Consider the following 22,039-nt stretch of genomic DNA (forward strand, 5'->3'; position numbering starts at 1 on the left):
CACAGGCAGCCTGGACAGGAGTCAGGAGCTGTTTAACTACAGGCTAAGCAAGTGCAGAATGGTGGTAGAATGTGCATTTGGCCGTTTAAAAGGCCGCTGGAGATCATTATTGACTCGCTCTGACCTCAGCCAAAGAAATCTCCCCATTGTTATTTCTGCTTGCTGTGTGCTCCACAATCTCTGTGAAAGTAAGGGGGAGACCTTTATGGCAGGGTGGGAGGCTGAGGCAAATCGCCTGGCTGCTGATTACGCGCAGCCAGACACCAGGGCGATTAGAAGAGCACACCATGAAGCGGTGTGCATCAGAGAAGCTTTAAAAACCAGTTTCATGGCTGGCCAGGCTACAGTGTGAAATATCTGTTTGTTTCTCCTTCATGAAAACCCGCCCCCTTTATTGACTGATTTTCTGTAAGGAACCCACCCTCCCCCTTCCCCCAGCTTTCTTTCAAACCAAATAAAGTCACTATCATTTAAAAATCATTTATTCTTTATTAATAGATTAGAAAAAGAGGGAGGGAACCCGGGTGGTATTTGGGAGGAGGATTACTGGGAAGGAAAAAGCCACAAAGAAAAGGTTAAAAAAATGACAGCCTTTTGCTTGGGCTGTCTACTGGGGTGGAATGGGAAGGTGTACGGAGCCTCCCCCCCCGCGTTCTTACACGTCTGGGTGAGGAGGATACGGAACATGGGGAGGGGGGAGGGTGGAACAGGGGCTGAAGCGGCAGTCTGTTTTCCAGCAGCCGTTCCTGAACCTCCACCAGACGCTGGAGCAGCCCCAGCGTTGCTTCCTTCATCCTCTGGTCTTCCTGACGCCACCTCTCATCTCGAGCGTCTCTCCTCTCCTCACGTTGGTCTCTCCTCTCCTCACGTTGGTCCCTCATGTCCTCACGTTGGTCCCTCCTCTCCTCACGTTCACTGACTTCTTTCCTATACTTTGAAACTGTTTCCTTCCACTCATTCAGATGAGCTCTGTCACTCCTGCTGGATTGCATAATTTCAGAAAACATCTCTTCTCGCGTCTTTTTTTTACGACGCCTTATCTGTGATAACCTTCGGGATGGAGGAGGGAGGCTTGAGGAATTTGCAGCTGCTGTAGGGAGGGGAAAAAAGAGAGAATTGTTTTAAAAGCTACATTTTGCAGAACAATGCTTATACTCTTTCACGGTGACCAACACTGTTCACATTACATAGCACATGTGATTTCTGTGCAAGGTCGCATTTTGCCTCTTAATGCTGAGTGCCTGTGGCTTTGCTGCTAGAGATCACAGGTCTGGGCAACAGAATTCTGCTTGCATGCGGCCATGGTAAGCCATTCTCTTACAGCTTCTGCGCCCTACTTTCCCACATACCAAGCATAGCTTGTAGAGTGCTGCAGAAGCCTGGCCAATCTCAGCCAGTTGGGGGGGGGGGGGGAGTGTGGTGGGGCTTGTCTGGGCAAGTAGAGTGCTGCGGTTTTTCTGTTAACATTCAGCAGCACCAGAAAACAAACTAACCACGGTACCCCTCCCCCCCACCGCGTGGCTGGTATCAGGGAAGATCCCTACAGGCACCAAACTAATCCCCCCCCCACCGCCCCCCCCCCCCCCCTCGCCATGAATTCTCTGGGATGATCACAGTACCCCTCCCCCCACCGCGTGGCTGGTAACAGGGAAGATCCCTGCTAGCCAAACGCGAAAAACTCAGGGCCAATTTCCCATCTGCGCTTGGCTAACTGCAGGGAAGGATTTATTTTCCGCCACAGGCAAACAGCCCAGTAGGAACGGCCACCTCTGTCCCCTTAATTAAGTTCCCGTATTTCAACCAGGTTACCAGGAGTGATATCACTCTCCTGAGGATTACACAAGAAGATAAAGAACGGATGTTGCTTGAATGCCAGCAAACACCGGGACCATACGCTGCCAGGCTTTGTCAGGCAATGATACCAGATTACTTGCTGCAAGCATGGCGTGGTCAAGTGTCCTACCATGGAGGAGGGAATAAAGATGCACTGCCCAGAAACCTTCTGGCAAGGCTTTCGGAGTACCTCCAGGAGAGCTTCATTGAGATGTCCCTGGAGGATTTCCGCTCCATCCCCAGACACGTTAACAGACTTTTCCAATAGCTACAGACTTTTCCAGTAGCTGAACTGACCGCGAATGCAAAGTCAGGCAAAGTAATCATTAAAAACCGTTTGCTTTTAAAACAAGTTTTATATTTTAAAAGGTAAACTCACCTGAGGTGCCTTCCATGGGGTCAGAGTCTTGGGTACTGGCTTGGGAGGCTTGGGAGGCTTGGGAGGGTACTTCAGTCAGGGTGATAAAAAGATCCTGGCTGTTGGGGAGAATGGAGTGCTGTGTGCTCTCTGCAAGCTCATCCTCCTCCTCCTCCTCCTCCTCTACCCCATCGGCAGAATCCTCAGGCGTCGAGACTATCCCCGACCCAGAATCCACGAACACAGGTGGGTTAGTGGTGGCAGCCCCCCCTAGAATTGCATGCAGCTCGGCGTAGTAGCGGCATGTCCGCGGCTCTGACCCGGAGCGACCGTTTGCCTCCTTTGTTTTCTGATAGGCTTGTCTGAGTTCCTTGACTTTCACGCGGCACTGATCTGAGTCCCTATTGTGGCCTCTCTCCATCATGCCCTTGGAGATTTTTTCAAAAATTTTTGCATTTCGTCTTTTAGAACGAAGTTCTGCAAGCACTGAATCCTCTCCCCATACAGCGATCAGATCCAGTACCTCCCTCACGGTCCATGCTGGTGCTCTTTTTCGATTATCAGCCTGCATGGTTACCTGTGCTGATGAGGTATCTGTGGTCACCTGTGCTCTCCACGCTGTGCAAACAGGAAATGGAATTCAAATGTTCGCGGGGCTTTTCCTGTCTACCTGGCCAGTGCATCCGAGTTTAGATTGCTGTCCAGAGCGGTCATAATGATGCACTGTGGGATAGCTCCCGGAGGCCAATACCATCGAATTGCGGCCACACTAACCCTAATTCGAATTGTTAAAATCGATTTTGGCACTACTCCGCTCGTTGGGGTGGAGTACAGAAATCGATTTAAAGGGCCCTTTACATCGAATTAACTAGCGTCGTTGTGTGGACGGTTACAGGGTTAATTCGAATTAAAGCTGATAAATCCGAATTAAAGTCGTAGTGTAGACCAGGCCTTGGTGGGATAACTCACATGACTGGAGTATGGTCATGGATGGATATAAACTGTTCAGGAAGGACAGGCAGGACAGAAAAGGTGGGGGAGTTGCATTGTATGTAAGAGAGCAGTATGACTGCTCAGAGCTCCGGTATGAAACTGCAGAAAAACCTGAGAGTCTCTGGATTAAGTTGAGAAGTGTGAGCAACAAGGGTGATATTGTGGTGGGAGTCTGCTATAGACCACCAGTCCAGCGGGATGAGGTGATTGAGGCTTTCTTCCGGCAACTAGGGTGACCAGATGTCCCAATTTTATAGGGACAGTCCCGATTTTTGGGTCTTTTTCTTATATAGGCTCCTATTACCCCCCCATCCCCTGTCCTGATTTTTCACACTTGCTGTCTGGTCACTCTACCGGCAACTAACAGAAGTTACTAGATCCCAGGCCCTGGTTCTCATGGGGGACTTCAATCACCCCAATATCGGCTGGGAAAGCAATACAGCGGTGCACAGACAATCCAGGAAGTTTTTGGAAAGTGTAGGGGACAATTTCCTGGTTCAAGTGTTGGAGGAACCAACTAGGGGCAGAACTCTTCTTGACTTGCTGCTCACAAACAGGGAAGAATTAGTAGGGGAAGCGAAAGTGGATGGGAACCTGGGAGGCAATGACCATGAGATGGTCGAGTTCAGGATCCTGACACAAGGAAGAAAGGAGAGCAGCAGAATACGGACCCTGGACTTCAGAAAAGCAGACTTTGACTCCCTCAGGGAACTGATGAGAAGGATCCCCTGGGAGAATAACATGAGGGGGAAAGGATTCCAGGAGAGCTGGCTGTATTTTAAAGAATCCTTATTGATGTTGCAGGAACAAACCATCCCAATGTGTAGAAAGAATAGTAAATATGGCAGGCAACCAGCCTGGCTTAAAAGTGAAATCCTTGCTGATTTTAAACACAAAAAAGAAGCTTACAAGAAGTGGAAGCTTGGATAAATGACCAGGGAGGAGTATAAAAATATTGCTCAGACATGCAGGAGTGAAATCAGGAAGGCCAAATCACACTTGGAATTGCAGCTAGCAAGAGATGTTAAGAGTAACAATAAGGGTTTCTTCAGGTATGTTAGCAACAAGAAGAAAGTCAAGGAAAGTGTGGGCCCCTTACTGAATGAGGGAGGCAACCTAGTGACAGAGGATATGGAAAAAGCTAATGTACTCAATGCTTTTTTTGCCTCTGTCTTCACAAACAAGGTCAGGTCCCAGACTACTGCACTGGGCAGCACAGCATGGGGAGGAGGTGACCAGCCCTCTGTGGAGAAAGAAGTGATTCGGGACTATTTAGAAAAGCTGGACGAGCACAAGTCCATGGGGCCGGAAGCATTGCATCCGATGATGCTAAAGGAGTTGGCGAATGTGATTGCAGAGCCATTGGCCATTATCTTTGAAAACTCATGGTGATCAAGGCATGTCACGGATGACTGGAAAAAGGTGAATGTAGTGCCCATCTTTAGAAAAGGGAAGGAGGAAGATCTCGGGAACTACAGGCCAGTCGGCCTCACCTCAGTCCCTGGAAAAATCATAGAGCAGGTCCTCAAGGAATCAATTCTAAAGCATTGAGAGGAGAGGAAAGTGATCAGGAACGGTCAGCAAGGATTCACCAAGGGCACGTCATGCCTGACTAACCTAATTGCCTTCTATGACGAGATAACTGGCTCTGTGGATGAGGGGAAAGCAGTGGACGTGTTATTCCTTGACTTTAGCAAAGCTTTTGATACGGTCTCCCACAGTATTCTTGCCAGCAAGTTAAAGAAGTATGGGCTGGATGAATGGACTATAAGGTGGATAGAAAGCTGGCTAGATCGTCAGGCTCAACGGGTAGCGATCAATGGCTCCATGTTTAGTTGGTAGCCGGTTTCAAGCAGAGTGCCCCAAGGGTTGGTCCTGGGGCCGGTTTTGTTCAATATCTTCATTAATGATTTGGAGGATGGCATGGACTGCACCCTCAGCAAGTTTGCAGATGACACTAAACTGGGAGGAGTGGTAGATATGCTGGAGGGTAGGGATAGCACACAGAGGGACCTAGACAAATTAGAGGATTGAGCCAAAAGAAATCTGATGAGGTTCAGCAAGGCCAAGTGCAGAGTCCTGCACTTAGGATGGAAGAATCCCATGCACTGCTACAGGCTAGGGACCGACTGGCTAAGTAGCAGTTCTACAGAAAAGGACCTAGAGGTTCCAGTGGACTGGAAGCTGGATATGAGTCAACAGTGTGCCCTTGTTGCCAAGAAGGCTAATGGCATTTTGGGCTGTAAAAGTAAGGGTATTGCCAGCAGATCAAGGGACGTGATCATTCCCCTCTATTCGACATTGGTGAGTATTGTGTCCAGTTTTGGGCCTCACACTACAAGAGTCAAGCGGAGGGTAACAGAAATGATTAGGGGGCTGGAGCACATGACTTATGAGGAGAGGCTGAGGGAACTGGGATTGTTTAGTCTGCAGAAGAGAAGAATGAGGGGGGATTTGATAGCTGCTTTCAACTACCTGAAAGGGGGTTCCAAAGAGGATGGATCTAGACTGCTCTCAGTGATAGCAGATGACAGAACAAGGAGTAATGGTCTCAAGTTGCAGTGGGGGAGGTTTAGGTTGGATATTAGGAAAAAACTTTTTCACTAGAAGGGTGGTGAAGCACTGGAATGAGTTACCTACGGAGGTGGTGGAATCTTCTTCCTTAGAGGTTTTTAAGGTCAGGCTTGACAATGGCAGGGATGATTTAGTTGGGGATTGGTCCTGTTTTGAGCAGGGGTTGGACTAGATGACCTCCTGAGGTCCCTTCCAACCTTGATATTCTATGATTCTATGATTCTTAAGTCCAGCAACCCAAACGTGCTCGTCCCTTCTCTGCACCCAACTCACAATTGCTGTCCTTGGACAGTGCAGACACAGAGTTCAGAGGTGCATCTGCAGAGTTCACCTCCCACCCTGGGTGGAGGGAGGAAGGAGGCACCTTACTCGCTTTGCTGCTCAGGCACTTACTCACCACCCCTCTCTGTGGGGGTCTGCCCTGGCATTCTCTGCCAGCCAACCCTCTCCACCAGCTGCCCAACTGCCACTTACCACACCTAGATGTCTTCAGGGCCCCCCACTTAACACAACTCTCAGCAATTTCAGCTTTTAGTGGGGGAGCCTCACTGCTGGTGCACACTGGACAATCTCTTGTATCAGAGACACTGTCACAGAGCACATTGAATACTTAGACATAGGTATCAGTGATTTCAGCTCCAGAGCATTTAAGAAAACTCTCAATTGAGTCTAAAATAGCTCTGTTTTTACATAGGGAGGAGGGAGAGAGAGGGATAACTAGCATCTTGGGTCTTTAGGCAAGGCGCGCACACACAACCAGATACAAGTACCTGTCCCCACGCTCTTTCAACTCAGTGGGCTTTGGAATCCATGTCCCCCTGCTTAGTGAGTTCGTTTAGTTGAGGGTGAGTCCCTCAATCAGGAAATGTCAAGTACAGTTCTGCTGCCCTGGATTCACACAACAAGGATAACAACCCTTTATTACTCCTGCCCCAATAACAAGGAGACTGGGAATCCAACACCAGCCAAAAGTGACCATTTGGGCAAGCAATCCCATCATGCTGAGCACCTAGGCAGGGTGGGTGTGTCCATTTAAATGAGATCATCTCCTGAAGTCCTCTTCCACAGCTTATTACTAGATGTCAGGGGAGAGCTCATTCAGACTCTGCTTACACAAGAAACTAATGCCTAGTTCTAATACCCCATATTCTCTGTGAATTCTTCAGGGCAAAAATGGGCTCCCCCCCCCCAAAAAAAAATCAGGAGTACTTATAAACTGTTCCAAAGCAAAATTTCCCATTATGTGAGCTTCCCACCTCTTTTGAGAGCTGAAACAGAGTTTCTTTAGCCCTGTTTAAATAAGGTTGAAATGTGTACTTTAGAATTGTTCAGCATTAGTGAAACTATTTACAGTGAAGATGTCCAATTCTGACAGACTCTCCATTATGAATGAAATAACAATATCTGAAAATTAATTCAGTATTCAGACTAATGAAAGTTAGGCTCACATGCATTGTCTCTGAGAATTTCGAAGACCTTAAAGAAATTTTAGCCACATTATTATCAGACATTTAAATGAGGTGTTAATATCTGAAAATGCTTTGGACAACGTCTCCCCTGCAAAAACTGCTAGCATTGTTTTTTTTAGTTTGAAGTGGGAAGTGAGCTTAATAGTAGGGCTGATCAGAACCTGGAATTTCCATTTTGCAGGAAATTAAAAAGAAATCATTGCACATTGGCAAAAAAATCAACATTTCAAAATTTCCCACAAAATGGGAATTCCTAAATTTTGTTTAGAAAAAAATCAAAACCCTTTTTAAAATAAAATTGATGATTCTCCCTGAGTGGCTCAGAGATACGGCAGTCTTTGTTCCCAGACTCCCTGCCATACAACAGGGAAATTGGCAGTCCTGGGAGCCCCAGCTCGAAAGTGTCCATTTCATCAAATCGGCATTTTCCAACAGTAAATATTCCACCAGAAAATTTCCCACCAGCTCCAGCTAATAGATGTAAGCAGGCTTACATTTCCAGAAGTGACTAGTGATTTTGGGTGCCTCCATTTTTGGGTGTCGATTCTAAGGCACCTTAAAGAGACCTGATTTTGAGCCAATGGCTGTTCAGCACTCCTGAAAAACAGACTCCTGGGTTCCAATTTTACCCATGTAGATGCGACCTAAGAAGTAAGTGTGACTGTCAGAGTACAAGGCAGAAGAGAAGTTGCACTAGAGACTAACTTGATAAAAGCTCAGATGTTGTCAGGAATCAGGGCTTGCAGCAGAGCTAGCCTCCAGGCAGCCCCATTAGTACAGCTGGCCTGCAGCAGGCTGCCTGATGGCTGGAGGGGACAGCATGACAGCTCTTAATCCTGCAGCAGCAGCAACTCAAAGGCTGCTAAGTGCTCATGCCCACCACTGTGGCTGTTCCTGTGTTACTTTGTTCCTGCTGCTCCTGCCTTGAATCCATCTTTGCCTCTGTTCTGCCCCTGCCTGGACCCCTTCCTTTCCTGATACCCTGCCCTCCAGTTTGACCCTTGGCTCTGGCTTCTGACTACTGACTCTGGCTCTGACCCTTGACCTTGGTTCCTGATGCCTGCTCCAACCACTAGGCCTGATGCCTGCTCTGACCAGTAGGCTGCACTGCCCTTGTCCTGCTTGCCTGATAGACACCATGGTGATGGGCATGGTGTGGGAAGTGGATAGATGGCTTGGATAGACAAATATATAAAAGAGCACATATGAAATCTGAAAAAAAATCTATTTCACCAGAGAGACTTGTTGATATGCAGAGATTATTTTTTTATTCAGAGCACACATTTCAGAGGGTGGTCTGTATGCACAATAGTAGGATAAATTGCTCAGAGAGAGAGAGAGAGAGGGAGAGGGGCATGTTGATTTAGTGATAAAAATGTCAAAAATTATTCCATATTTCAGATAAATGAATATGTCATATTTTGCTGTATTCTGTTCTGAGAATATCCTAAAGAACTTTAAAGAGGTTAATATTTCTTCTCCACTGAACTGGATTAAGCTTGCCCAAGATTTATGATCCTAGACAGTATTTTTCAAAGTCAGTAATTTGCTGGTCAGGTAGGATTTCCCCAAGCTTGCACTGTTAGATGGTTGCCCAGAGATTTTCAACACCTTCCTGCTCTGGAGCAAAGGGCCCTGGGGAATCTTATCATAAGGTCAATTATGGATGGATGGATGAATGGAGCTTTCAGGTCTTTTGCACAATTATATTGGTCTTCATTTTGTTGCAGACTAGAGGGGAATAGAAAATCAAAATGTCCAATTGAGGTAAAGAGCTGCCTTCGACCTTGGGGCCAAATTCTTAGTTGGTACATTGATGTAGTTCTGTTGACTTTAATGAAGCTATATCATTTTACACTGATGGAGGCTATAGATGTAGTATTTGAGGTTACAGTGTTTTCATTCTCATATTTCAGACGTGCTGTTGTAGAAGAACATCTGGTATTATATTATTTATGGGACAGTGGAGGGATTTACAATTTCCACTGAGAACTTTTCCACAGGAAGTTAGAGATATTTGAATTCAATAGAAAGGATAATTCACTTTTCGGGCTAGATTTAGCCCTGCATTAGAATAGCTAACTTAACTAAAGGTATAAGGCTCCTAGAAAGTCTATAGGGAGGGTGGGTCTCATAGTACAACCTTCCCTCTAATGGATGGGAGGCCTGCAACCAGCATCACAGCCCCCAAAATGGGCAGTGCTCACCAGGCAGAGGCATGGGCATATCTAAAAGCTAGAGAGAGGCTAAATTTAAATCTAAGAACAATAAGAAAAACTCGCTTAATAACTTTTATAAAAAGACAGTGCAATTTGCAAATGTGCTTTGAGCATTGGCCTGCTAAACCCAGGGTTGTGAGTTCAATCCTTGAGGGGGCCATTTACGGATCTGGGGCAAAAATCTGTCAGGGATGGTATTTGGTCCTGCTGTGAAGGCAGGGGACTGGACTTGATGACCTTTCAAGGTCCCTTCAGGTTCTATGAGATAGGTATAGCTCCATATTAAAATGAGCTGTCTCTTTCTGGGATGGTCAGACAGGGGGCAGGTTGGTTGGGCTCAGTTCATGGAAGGCGTTGGGGGTGGGGCCAGTGGATCTACCACTGCAGGAAAAATCTAGATCCAGCACCACCCAAAAGTGACCATTTGGGCAAGCAACCCCATCAAGCTGAGCACCTAGGTGAAATTTTTTCAGGCCCTCCAGCAAGGGCAGACCAGCTAAACAGGGCTGATGAGGGGGGGGGAGGGGGAGCCGGGCCCCGGGCCCCCTTCCATACCGCCGTGCCCCAGTAATTTGTACCGGCTTCCCTCCCCTCTCATCGGCCCTGGATGGACCCATCCTCCATGAACTTATTTAATTCTTTTTTGAACCCAGTTATAATTTTGGCCTTCACAACATACCTTGGAAACAAGTTCTACAGGTTGACTGTGCATTGTGTGAAGAAGTTCTTCTTTATGTTTGTTTTAAATCTGCTGTCTATTAAGTTTATTGGGTGACCCCTATTTCTTGTGTTATGTGAAGGCATCTCTATTCAATTTCTCAACAACATTCATGATTTTATAAACCTCTATCATATTCCCCCTTAGTCGTCTCTTTTCTAAGATGAACAGACCCAGTCTTTTTAATCTCTCCTGACATGGAAGCTGTTCCATACCCCTAATCGTTTCCATTGCCCGTCTCTGTACCTTTTCCAATTCTAACATATCTTTTTTGAGATGGGGTGACCAGAACTGCACATAATATTCAAAGTGTGAGTGTAGCATGGATTTATATAGCACAGGGGTTCTCAAACTTCACTGCACCACAACCCCCTTCTTACAACAAAAATTACTGCATGACCCCAGGAGGGGGGACCAAAGCCTGAGCCTGCCCAAGCCCCACTGTCCTAGGTAGGGGGGCCAAAGCCTGAGCCTCGCTGCTCTGGGCAGGGGGGCCAAAGCTGAAACTCAAGGACTTCAGCCCCAGGCAGGGGACCTGCAACCTGAGCCCCGCCGCCCAGAGTTGAAGTCCTCGGGCTTTGGCTTTGGCCCTGGGCAGTGAGGCTCGGGCTTTAGCCTTGGGCCCCAACAAGTCTAAGTCAGCCCTGAGTCCCGACCCACAGTTTGGGAACCACTGAATAGAGGTATTAGGATATTTTCTATTTTATTATCTATCCCTTTCCTAATGGTTCCTAACATTCTGTTCGCTTTTTTGACTGCCGCTGCACATTAAGTGGATGTTTTCAGAGAACTATCTATGATGAATACAAGGTATCTTTCTTGAGTGGTAACAGCTAATTTAGACCCCATCATTTTGTGAGTATAGTTGAAATTATTTTTTCCAATGTGCATTTCTTTGCACTTATCAACACTGCATTTCATCTACAATTTTGTCACCCAGTCACCCAGTTTAGTGAGTTCCTTTTGTAGCTCTTCACAGTCAGCTCTGGACTTAACTATATTGAGTAATTTTGTATTGTCTGCAGATTTTGCCACTTCACTGAACACCCCCTTTTGCAAATCATTTATGAATATGTTGAACATCAATGGTCTCAGTACAGATCCCTGGGGGACCCTGCCATTTGCCTCTCTCCAGTGTGAAAACTGATCATTTATTCTTATCCTCTGTTTCCTAGCTTTTTACCCAGTTACCGACTCATGAGGAGATTTTCCCTCTTATCCCATGTATGCTCGGGGTCTTACTGATCGCCATATTTGGGGTCGGGAAGGAATTTTCCTCCAGGGCAGATTGGCTGAGCCTCTGGAGGTTTTTCGCCTTCCTCCGCAGCATGGGGCAGGGATCTCTAGCAGGAGGGTCTCTGCCGATTGAGGTCACTAATACCAGGATTGGGGACTTCAGCAGCAGAGTCCAGGGAAGGGGCGGGGACGGTTTTATGGCCTGCAGCGTGCAGGGGGTCAGACCAGATGATCATAATGGTCCCTTCTGACCTTAAAGTCTATGAGTCTATGAGTCTATGACTGCTTAGTTTGCTTAAGAGCCTTTGGTGAGGGACCTTGGGAAAGGCTTTCTGAAAATCCTAGTACATTATATCCACTGGATCCCCCTTCTTTACACGCTTGCTGACTCCCTCAAAGAATTCTAATAGATTGGTGAAGCATGATTTATCTTTCTAAAAAGCCATATCGACTCTTTCCCAAGATATCATGAGTATCTATATGTCTGATAATTTTGTTATTTACTATAGTTTCAACCAATTTGTCTGGTACTGAAGTTAGACTTACCGGTCTGTAATTGCTAGGATCTTCTTTTGTAGCCTTTTTAAAAAATAGGCATTACAATAGCTACCCTTCAGTCATTTGGTCCAGAGGCTGCGTTAAGTGAAATGTTACATACCACAGTTAGTAGTTCTGCAATTTCATATCTGAGTTCCTTCAGAACTCTTGGGGTGAATACCATCTGGTCCCGGTGATGTATTACTGTTTAATTTATCAATTTGTTCCCCAAACACCTCTATTGATGCCTCAGTCTGGAACAGTTCCTCAAATTTGTCACCTAAAAGAATGACTTAAGTGTGGGGACCACATCCTCAGCAGTGAAAATCAATGCATTTAGCTTCTTTGCAATGGCCTTGTCTTTCTTGAGTGCTTCTTCAGAATTTTGATTGTCCAGTGACCTCACTGACTGCTTGATAGGATTCCTGCTTCGATGTACTTAACATTTTTTCTTTGCTGTTAGTTTTTGTGTCCTTAGGTAATTTCTCTTCAGTTTCTTTCTTGATCTTCCTTATTATACTTTTACACTTGTCTTGCCAGGGTTTATCTTCCTTTCTATTTCCCTCACTAGGATTTGACTTCCAATTTTCAAAGATTTCAGAATAGCAGCTGTGTTAGTCTGTATCCGCAAAAAGAACAGGAGTACTTGTGGCACCTTAGAGACTAACAAATTTATTAGAGCATAAGCTTTCGTGGACTACAGCCCACTTCTTCGGATGCATTTCAAAGGATGCTTCTAACCACCTTTTATTCAGCTATTTAGCCATGGTGGCATTTTTTGGTTCTCTTACTGTTTTTTTTTTTTTTTTAAATTTGGGTTATACATTTAGTTTGAGCCTCTATTACGATATTGTTAAATAGACTCCATGTAGTTTGTAGGCATTTCACCCTTCTGAATATTCCTTTTAATTTCCATTTAACTAGCTTCCTCATGTTTGTGTAGTTCCCCTTTTTGAAGTTAAATGCTACTGTGGTGGGTTTCTTTGGCATTTCCCCCCCTACAAAGATGTTAAATTTAATTACATTACAGCTGCTATTACCAAGCAGTTCAGACATATTCACCTCTTGGACCAGATCCTGTGCTTCACTTAGGACTAAATCAAGAATTGTCTCTTCCCTTGTGGGTTCCAAGAAAAGCTGCTCTAAGAAGCAGTCATTAATGGTGTCTAAAAATTGTATGTCTGCATCCCTCTGCATATATTCAGGCAATATGAGGATACTTGAAATCCTTCATTACTATTGGGTTTTCTGCCTTTTTAGCCTCTTTAATCTCCCTGAGCATTTCACAATCACTCTCACCATCTGGTCAGGTGGTCGGTAGTATATTCCTGTGCTATACTCTTATTATTCCAGCATGAAATGCTATCCATAGAGATTCTATGATACTGTTGGAGTCATTTAAGAATTTTACTTTATTTGGACCTGTGCTTTCTTTCACTATAGTGCCACTCCGCTACCATGTGAGCTACTCTGTCATTCCTATATATTTTGTACCCTGCTATTACCAAGCTTATCTTCAGTCCACCAAATTTCTGTGATGCATGGGTGGCAGGTGAACCCCCTCTCCCCCGCTTCAAGGAGGCTAGCCCCCCGGCCCTTCTCCCCGAGGTCCTGCCCTCCACCTGCTGGAGGCCTGAGTGCCTCCCCGCCCACGGCTGGAAGAGCCCTGGCTGGCCCACCCCAACCGCGCCAGCTGGCCCGAGCTGCCCCAGCGCTGGCCTGACCCCCAGGCTGGCCCCAGCTTCTGGCCACCTGACCTCCACCAATACCCTCATTTAATGCCAGGCACTCTAGTTCACCCCACCCATCTTGGTATTTAAGCACTATGTAAGCGCTTGTATGTGTTGTCAATATTCAGTTGCTTTCCTTTGTGTTATAATTAAATGGGACTCTTTTACTTTTGACTAGCTCACTAGCTCCTACCTGAACCATAACAACTTCTCTCCTATCCTCTTTACTGGGATATAAAGTTTCCCCTTTAATAAATTCATTTCTAAGGGATGTCTCTTCCCAAACTGTGTGATTGCCCAAACTGTGTGCTTCTCTGCACTTGTTGGATTTCCCCCAGCCCTTGGCTTAAAAACTCCTCTATAATCTTTTTAATTTTACATGCGAGCAGCCTAGTTCTAGTTTCTTTAGGTGGAGCCCATCCTTCCTGTATCACCTCCTCCTTTCCCAAAAGATTCCCCAGTTCCTAGTAAACCTAACACCCTCCTCTGAACACCATCATCTTTACATGCATTGGGACCCTGCAGTTCTGCCTGTCTTTCGGAGGTCCTAGTCTTTAAGTTCTTACCTATCAGCCTAGATTTGATTTCCAGAACCTCTTGCCTACCTTTCCCTATGGCATTGATACCTACATGTACCACGACCACCGGATCCTCCCCAGGACTGCACATATGTCTCTCTAGATGTCTATGAGATTCGCAACCTTTGCACCCAGCAGGCAATTTATCTTGCAGTTCTCCCGGTCACCACAAACTCAACTATCTATATTTTGAATAATCAAATCCCCCATTACTGTTACCTGGCTCATCATAGTGACTGGGGTTCCCTCCCCAGGGGGGTATCCTCAGTGTGAGAGGAAACCATGACATTATCTGGAAGGAGGGTCCCAACTATGGGATTGTTTCCCTCCACTCCAGCTTAATGTTCTCCTTTCCTGAGACATTCATCCTCCTTAACAGCAGATAGGCTGTCAGACTGGAGGTGGGACCACCCTGTTGTGTCCCTGAAACTCTCGTATAGGTACCTCTCTGTCTCCCTTAGCTTCTTCAGTTCAGCCACTCTGGCTTCAAGAGCCCATACTGGGTCTCTGAGGCTCGTGAGCTGCTTGCACCATATGCACATAGACACACAAGGCAGGTAATTGTGAATGATGCATTCAGTGTAATAAACTGGATAGCCCCGCTCTGCTGCTGGATTTCTGCCTACTTTATTTTTACTTGGGGGGAAGGATTTTGGGGGTTATTGGCCTAAGTTTAGAGCATGTTTATTAGGTGTATCTGCCTCTCTCACACTGAACCGCAGTATTTATCTTTCAGCTTTGTTATGGTACAATATATCCCTGCATATTATCCAAATTTCTGGTTTCACTTCAGGATTAAAATTGATCAGACAATAAAATTTTTGCAGTGTTTTCATGTATGTCTTTTTCTCTAATTTGCTCATCACTAGATGCAATCAGGCTTAAATTGTTTCTTGTTTATCACATTGCCTGTGATCAAGTTTGTAAAAGGATATTTTATTTGTTGATTTATATGCTAGTAAACCTTTCTCAACACTGTATTTGCTTTAAAAGAAATTCTTCGTATTTTAAACATAGAAAGTAGTCTGTATAGTACAGCTTTTTAGGCAGTGAGTGTTTTTTCCCCATCAGCGTGCTGTCCTTGTTCTCATTCCGTTTGTGCTTTTGTTTAAGTTCCTTTTTTCTCCTCTCCAGATGGTCTTCAGTATCATGTGATGGCTGAGTCACATTTACAGGTACAGGTTATATATGCATGAAGTATCCAGGTAGCTGCCAGTTATACATTAAAACTTTGAGTGTTATTAGCAACTTTAATTAACAGCATGTGAGTCATGTACTTATGTGTCATCTAGTTATAACCAGTTTGCTGCGACCCTTAGCTGCATTAAAAGCAAATAGCATCTGTGATGCCTAATACATTATGCCAATGCATTTTTAATTTTCAAAAGAGGCAAATTTTAAAGAGCTATGTTAAAAATTGGTGAGATGTATTTCCTGTCAACAACTAATAACCAGTAAGCTGTCCACTTAACTGGAAAACTACCCACTGAAATGAAAGCCAGTTGTATAATAATCTTATTTATATAAGCCCTGATTTTGCTCAGTCATGAGATGAGCTAAGCTCACTTTTAATCAGGGCTTCACTTAGAACAATATGGATCTGAACAAATGAATCAGATTTCCAATATTACAGACAACTGGAGTACAACAGACTTACAGATGCTCCCCGACTTACGCAAGCGTTCCGTTCTGGAGCACCTTGCATAACTTGAATTTTGCGTAAGTCGGAAACGTATCTCCAATCATTACGCAAAAAAAAAAAACCCCTCCTTCCTATTTCTAGCTTATGCAATTTTTTCCATAAACTTGGATTTGCATACATTGGATTTACGTAACTTGGGGAGTGTCTGTATTTTCCTTAAAGGTACAACAGTCAATGAAATAATTGAGATAAATATCATTTCCTGTCCAAAAATATCTTTTAGATCCTTTTATATTTCCTTATGTAGAGACTTCTTTTTTCCAATCTGGTGCTAGGGTTAATAGAATAAATCTGTCAAATTTCTGTGCCTATGGAGATTCATGCAAAGCCATGACTTACAAAAGACACATCACCAGGCACCTTTTCTACATTAAATGACTCGCTGTATAGACTTGCTTGCTTGTGATAAAGGCAAAATATTAATGAGGAAATCCTGTAAGGGGGACAGACTGCTTTGGACACTCGAGCTCACCTGCCAGTTTATGACTTTGGCTCCCCTCAGTGAGAGAAGGATTTTGGAGAGATGGAGAGAATGCATGGGTGTGAGTTCCAAACCTTTATGACCTACGGAAAAGTGAGCTGCAATTGCACTGAACAGCTACTGAACAGAATATAAATAATATAAATAATCACAGTCTGTAAGAGCAGGAGACTATAAACTTCCCTAAACTTCCTCTGCCCCCTGAAAGCTCATCTCCTTCATATCTTCACACAAGGCAGTCATTCCTGCATCTTACTTCCTCTGGGCCTGATCTGAAGCCCACTGAAGTTAAAGAAAAGACTTCTATTGATTTCAGTAGGCTTCAGTATTCCTGTGGAGAATGGACAGAATGGAGAAGAATTTACAGGTGGATTATCCAGTGTTACCTCTTGCTACCGAAGAGGGCATGTCATTAAGAGCAACTGATCACCTGTCCTACCTTCTCCTAAGCCAACATGCCCCTTCAGACCCAATTAATTCCAGTGACACTGGATTCGTTTATTTAATATTTTATTTGTTTTTTCATTGACATTTCTGTGGTGCTAAATTTCCGAACATCTCATAAACATTGAGCAAACCCTCTTCTAAGGGTTTGGGAACTATTATTATCCCTATTTTACACATAGGAAAACTGAGGCACAGATTTTAAGAGACTTTCCTAAGGTTATACAGCAAGTCTATACCAGAGCCAAGAATTAAACCCAGATCTTCTGATTCTAAATCCTATGTTTTAACCACAAGTTATTAGTATAGAGGAGCTGCCATCCTCTTTTCCAAATACTTCATTGTGTTCTCTCACTCCCTTTTATAGATTGTGAGGACTTTCTGTCCCTATTTACTCTTTTTGCTCCCCTTCATACTTCACCTTGGGTTGCAGCACTGGGCCCTTAGTCACATCTGTCAACAAAAAAGAGACAACATTATGGCTGAAATCCTGGACCCCGAGAAGTTTTGTCACTGATCTTCATGTGGCAGGCTCTCACCCTATGTGTTATTGACTGCTTACAGTTATCTAAGCAGACATTTAGGTAACAACGGGAATTTCCATTACTTTATCTTCAGCTCTTTTCTTTGGCAGCTCTGATTAGCATTTATCACAATCCTAGTTATTCAATTATATTTCTTTGGGTACCTGGATCCAAGACTTTATGGTTTTTATTTAATACTTTCTTCCCCAGAGCTTTAGATGTTCCATCTCTCAGATGGAAATAAATATTTTGATTTCTCACTTAACCACATCCACTTCTTATTGTATGTAAAAAGGAAAAACTGTATCAAAGTGCTTCTATCTCTTCTATCTCAATTCAGATATTTTGGTTATTATGTGGCCTGCATCACCATTATATCTGAGTGCCTCCTAAGTATTTAAAAATAAAAATCACAATAATAGTCTCTTTCTTAATATATTGTTTTTCTTCCTTCCAAGCCAGTATGAGAAATAGCTGTGTGTGTGGGGTGTGTGTGTGTGTGTGTGTAAGTGAGTTTTGTATTTAGCTCTGGTAGTGGTTGAGCCAACCACTACCAGAGCTAAATACAAAACTCACTTACACATTCTTACACATGGCCATTCTTACCTCTTGCAAGTGTGACTCCATTGTCTAGATTCAGTTCCTTTGGAAGTTCTGCAAAAACAACAAGGAGTCCTTGTGGCACCTTAGAGACTAACAAATTTATTTGGGCATAAGCTTTCATGGGCTTTTTGGAATTTCTGTCTCTTGCACTCAAGAGCCTCCTTTAAATGGCTGACAGCTTTATTTCCATGGTTGTAGAGGTGAAGGCTATCTCATGGACAGCTTTGAATATTTTTGAGACCTTGAACTTGAGACCTTGGAAGAGAAAGAGATCTTGAACTCCACTTTGTATTCTATAAGGAGCCAGTGTAGAGAACAGAGCAGAGCACTGGAGTGGTGTTTTCATGTTGCTAAGCATGTGGGCTGCTGTGTTTTGTGTCAGTTGAAGTTGTTTCAGGGTGTGAGGCTTCATTCCTATATGTTCAATGTGCTTCCATTGTTTGATTTGGTTTTTAACTGAAATTGGAAGAACAGAAGTTACATATAAATGGTGCAGTAAGCGGGCCGACGAGAGGGAGGGGAAGCCGGTACAAATTACCGGGCCTGGCGGTCCGGAAGGGGGCCGGGCTTCCCCGGCTTACCCCCACCTCTCGTCGGCCCTGTTTAGCCGGTCCGCCCTTGCTGGGGGGCTCGAAAATTTTTTTTCACCGGCGCCCGAACCCACTCTCGTCGGCACTGGCAGTAAGTACAGAGAAGCTAGACCAATCAGTTCTGTTGGAATACCTGCCTCCACAGACCCCATTCTCCAGTGGCAATAGCTCTCGCCTGACTTTGTAAGGGAGAGTTTATTGGTAAGGTTCTGCTTTTAGTCTCCAGACACTGACTGAACTCTCTGATCTCAAGTCCCAGGCACCTTCAAACACAGCTCTCCAAAAAGGGCTATTAATACAGTCTTCACTGCATGCTGCTCATGCAACGCACCCTCATCCAGAAATAGGGTCCTAAATATGCAGGGAAATATCTTACAGTTTGCCATTTGTGATTACCTCTCTGTACAGAATGTTTGACCTTATGACAATAATGGCAGCCATAAGACAGAAAAGTGGAGGAGTGATAACCAAAACCTGAGAAACGCGAGCAAAAGAGTGTGGGTATGTGTGAGACTTATTTATAGGCATTTTTGTGGCACTTATCACCTGACACGCACTAAGAACTGTATCCTCACAATACCCCTGTGAAGTTGGGAAATATGTGTGTGTGAGAATTCCTAGGGTACTCCCAAAGGACCAAATATTTATTATTACTTAAATAAGCCAGGAGATTTCATATTCATCCACTTTATCGGAAAAGTGCCTACCCCTTTTATCATGTGAGAAAATTATATACTATAAAATTATTTCCCTGATTACATATCAATCTCACCAGGATGAGATAAAGCCTGTCTGTAATTTACCAGCCAAAAGAAAAGCACAGTATCTATTTTGGTATCTGCTTGAAAAGTAGTAACTGAAATTAGCTGGGATGTAAATGCTATTTAAATTTTGGCACAAAAGGAAATATGATCTCATTGTTTTACCATTGAGCCTCTGGTCTCTGTGCTAGCCCACTGGGGTCATAAAGCAAAAAGCTGGAACTAAAATAGAAAATCCCAGCTCTGTATTCATAGCAACTTACTTTTGAATGGTTTGAATTAATTTCATTTGCTTCTTGTTCAGACTTTGTCAATAAAATAATGTTTAGTTAAATTAAGAACTAGAACAAAAAGCCTTCTGAGGGGAGAAAAAAAATCATTGTTCTGCATCTGTAATTACGGCAGTAAATTCCATTTCATTCACTGAGCTTCACAATGAACTTACCTGCTCTTGAAAGTGGCATTATGACCTGATTTCATTTGCTTCTTCTTCAAACTCTGTCAACAAAATATAATTCATCCAAAGACTCTGTGAATAAAAGAGACAGTGCGCACGATCATGATAAATGTAAACAAGCTAATGTGCTGTGAAGTGATCAGCTTTATCTAATGTTTAATAGCATGTGGAGAAATCTTAACGTAGCTCTACATAGTTTAAAATTACATGTGAAATTGTAAAATCAGTGTGCATAAGAGGTTTCAGAGTAGCAGCCGTGTTAGTCTGTATCCACAAAAAGAACAGGAGTACTTGTGGCACCTTAGAGACTAACAAATTTATTAGAGCATAAGCTTTCGTGGACTACAGCCCACTTCTTCGGTATGCATCCGAAGAAGTGGGCTGTAGTCCACGAAAGCTTATGCTCTAATAAATTTGTTAGTCTCTAAGGTGCCACAAGTACTCCTGTTCTTTTTGTGCATAAGAGATGTCATATATTGCAACAAAATCCCTTGGCTAATTTACATGAAGTACATATTTAGGCACCAACTAGAAATAACTAATAGCACTTAACACTTACATACCAGCTTCTATCTGGAGCTCTTGAAGCACTTTGTAAATATTAAGCTTTGATTCAAGTAAGCATCCCTATTAAGGAAAACACGTAAGCATGTTTTCCTGAATATGAATGAACATAAGCACCTGCTGAAGTACTTTCCTGAAACTGGGCCTAATTGATGAAGTCTTATGACTGTACTGTGAGGTAGGTATTATAATTACTCCTAGTTTATAGATGGGGAAACCAAGTCACAGAGAGGTTAACAACCAGATTTTTTGAAGTATTTAGGCACCTAACTCCTAGTGATTTCATTGGGAATTAGGGGCCTGGATATCTTGAAAAATCAGTCTCCAAGTCTAAGGGACATGTCCAAGGTTACACAGGGAGTCAGGGCAGAGACAGGATTGGAGCAAAGATTACCTGTCTCTCAGTCCCATGCTCTAATCCAGGGGTTTTCAAACTTCACTGCACCACAACCCCCTTCTGACAACAAAAATTACTACAAGACCCCAGAAGCAGGGACCGAAGCCTGAGCCCACCCGAGTCCCACTGCCCCGGGTAGGGAGGCCAAAGCCTGAGCCCCACACAGCCCCAGGCAGGGAAGGGGTCAAACCCAAAGCCCAAAGGCAGCCCCAGCCAGGGGGGCTGTAACCTGAACCCTGCCACCCAGGGCTGAATCCCTTGGGCTTCAGCTTTGGCATCGGGCGGTGGGGCTTTGGCCCCAAGCCCCAGCAAGTCTAAGTCAGCCGTGGTGACCCCATTAAAATGGGGTTGCAACTCACTTTGGGGTCCCAACCCACAGTTTGAGAACCACTGCTCTAATCAAATCAAACGTAAATAACTACACAGTCTTATTTCTAGCACACATTATATGTTGACAAATGTAACTATACAGCTGCACCACTGAATTTAGAATCAGGAAATTTAGTTGACTGGGAGGATATAAACTGACAAGTTTTGAAATGTTCTCTAACATCTCTTTATGGGTCAGGGCACAGCAGAATGAATGGGAGCTTGAACACGACTTTACTGACACCTTCTCTTTGTAGTTCCCAAAGTTTGTAAATCTCTCCAAAATATTAGAGAGATTAGGTGGGTGAGGTAATATGTGATGGACACGGCTGCAACTACACTGCATCCAAAAATATTGTCATTTCTGTACATGAGAGGGGAAAGCATTTTGCTCATCAAGGAAGATCAGGGATGGGTTTCACTTTCATCTGCAATTCTGGTAGCACAGGGAAATCCAGATTAGTGAGAAAGGAAAATGCTTCTTATGGTCAATTAAGCCACCAATTCAATTGCTGTCAGAGTGATAGCTTTGATCCCCAGGTATTTATGCTCTTAACAGGGAAAGTCCATATTAGTCTTTGACTTCTTTCTGACATTCATTAATAGCAGATATCCAGTAATACATATGTTAATTTTTCAGCCCCCTCAGGAAGTATTTTTAGGTTAACTAAACAAAATTCCTAAATATTATCAGTGTGTAATAGTGAACATTGTTCTTCAAATGGAGTTGCGGTATTTACAAGCATACAAAATACACTGTAACAATATATTTTCTTTAATATTTGATTATCAAACTGTATTTTGCTCCTTGATTGATGGAGCTTTGGTCAATAAAACATTTTATATTTCCCCTGCAATGTAGCCAGAGGCACACTGACCAAAGCTCTGCAACACTACAACAC

The 22,039-nt window shown here is 44.0% G+C and overlaps 1 protein-coding gene across 1 annotated transcript; it reads right to left on the reverse strand.

Moving 5' to 3' along the window:
* Positions 1-466: 466 nt before the first annotated feature.
* On the reverse strand, positions 467-3,142 carry LOC135973183 (myb/SANT-like DNA-binding domain-containing protein 2). The gene is made up of 2 exons (XM_065554953.1): positions 2,213-3,142; positions 467-1,090 (listed from the first exon to the last, which is right to left on the reverse strand). Exons 1-2 carry the CDS (start codon positions 2,760-2,762, stop codon positions 576-578), a joined length of 1,065 nt encoding a protein of 354 aa, XP_065411025.1. The 5' UTR covers positions 2,763-3,142; the 3' UTR covers positions 467-575.
* Positions 3,143-22,039: the final 18,897 nt, after the last annotated feature.

This window comes from Chrysemys picta, chromosome 1 (genome assembly GCF_011386835.1).
Source record: "Chrysemys picta bellii isolate R12L10 chromosome 1, ASM1138683v2, whole genome shotgun sequence".
NCBI lineage: Eukaryota > Metazoa > Chordata > Testudines > Emydidae > Chrysemys > Chrysemys picta.

Coding starts and splice junctions, on each gene's coding strand:
- LOC135973183 (XM_065554953.1), bottom strand. CDS start 2,762: ATGCAGGCTGATAATCGAAAAAGAGCACCAGCATGGACCGTGAGGGAG. Junction 1,091..2,212: donor CCCCATGGAAGGCACCTCAG/GTGAGTTTACCT, acceptor CCCTCCCTACAG/CAGCTGCAAATTCCTCAAGC.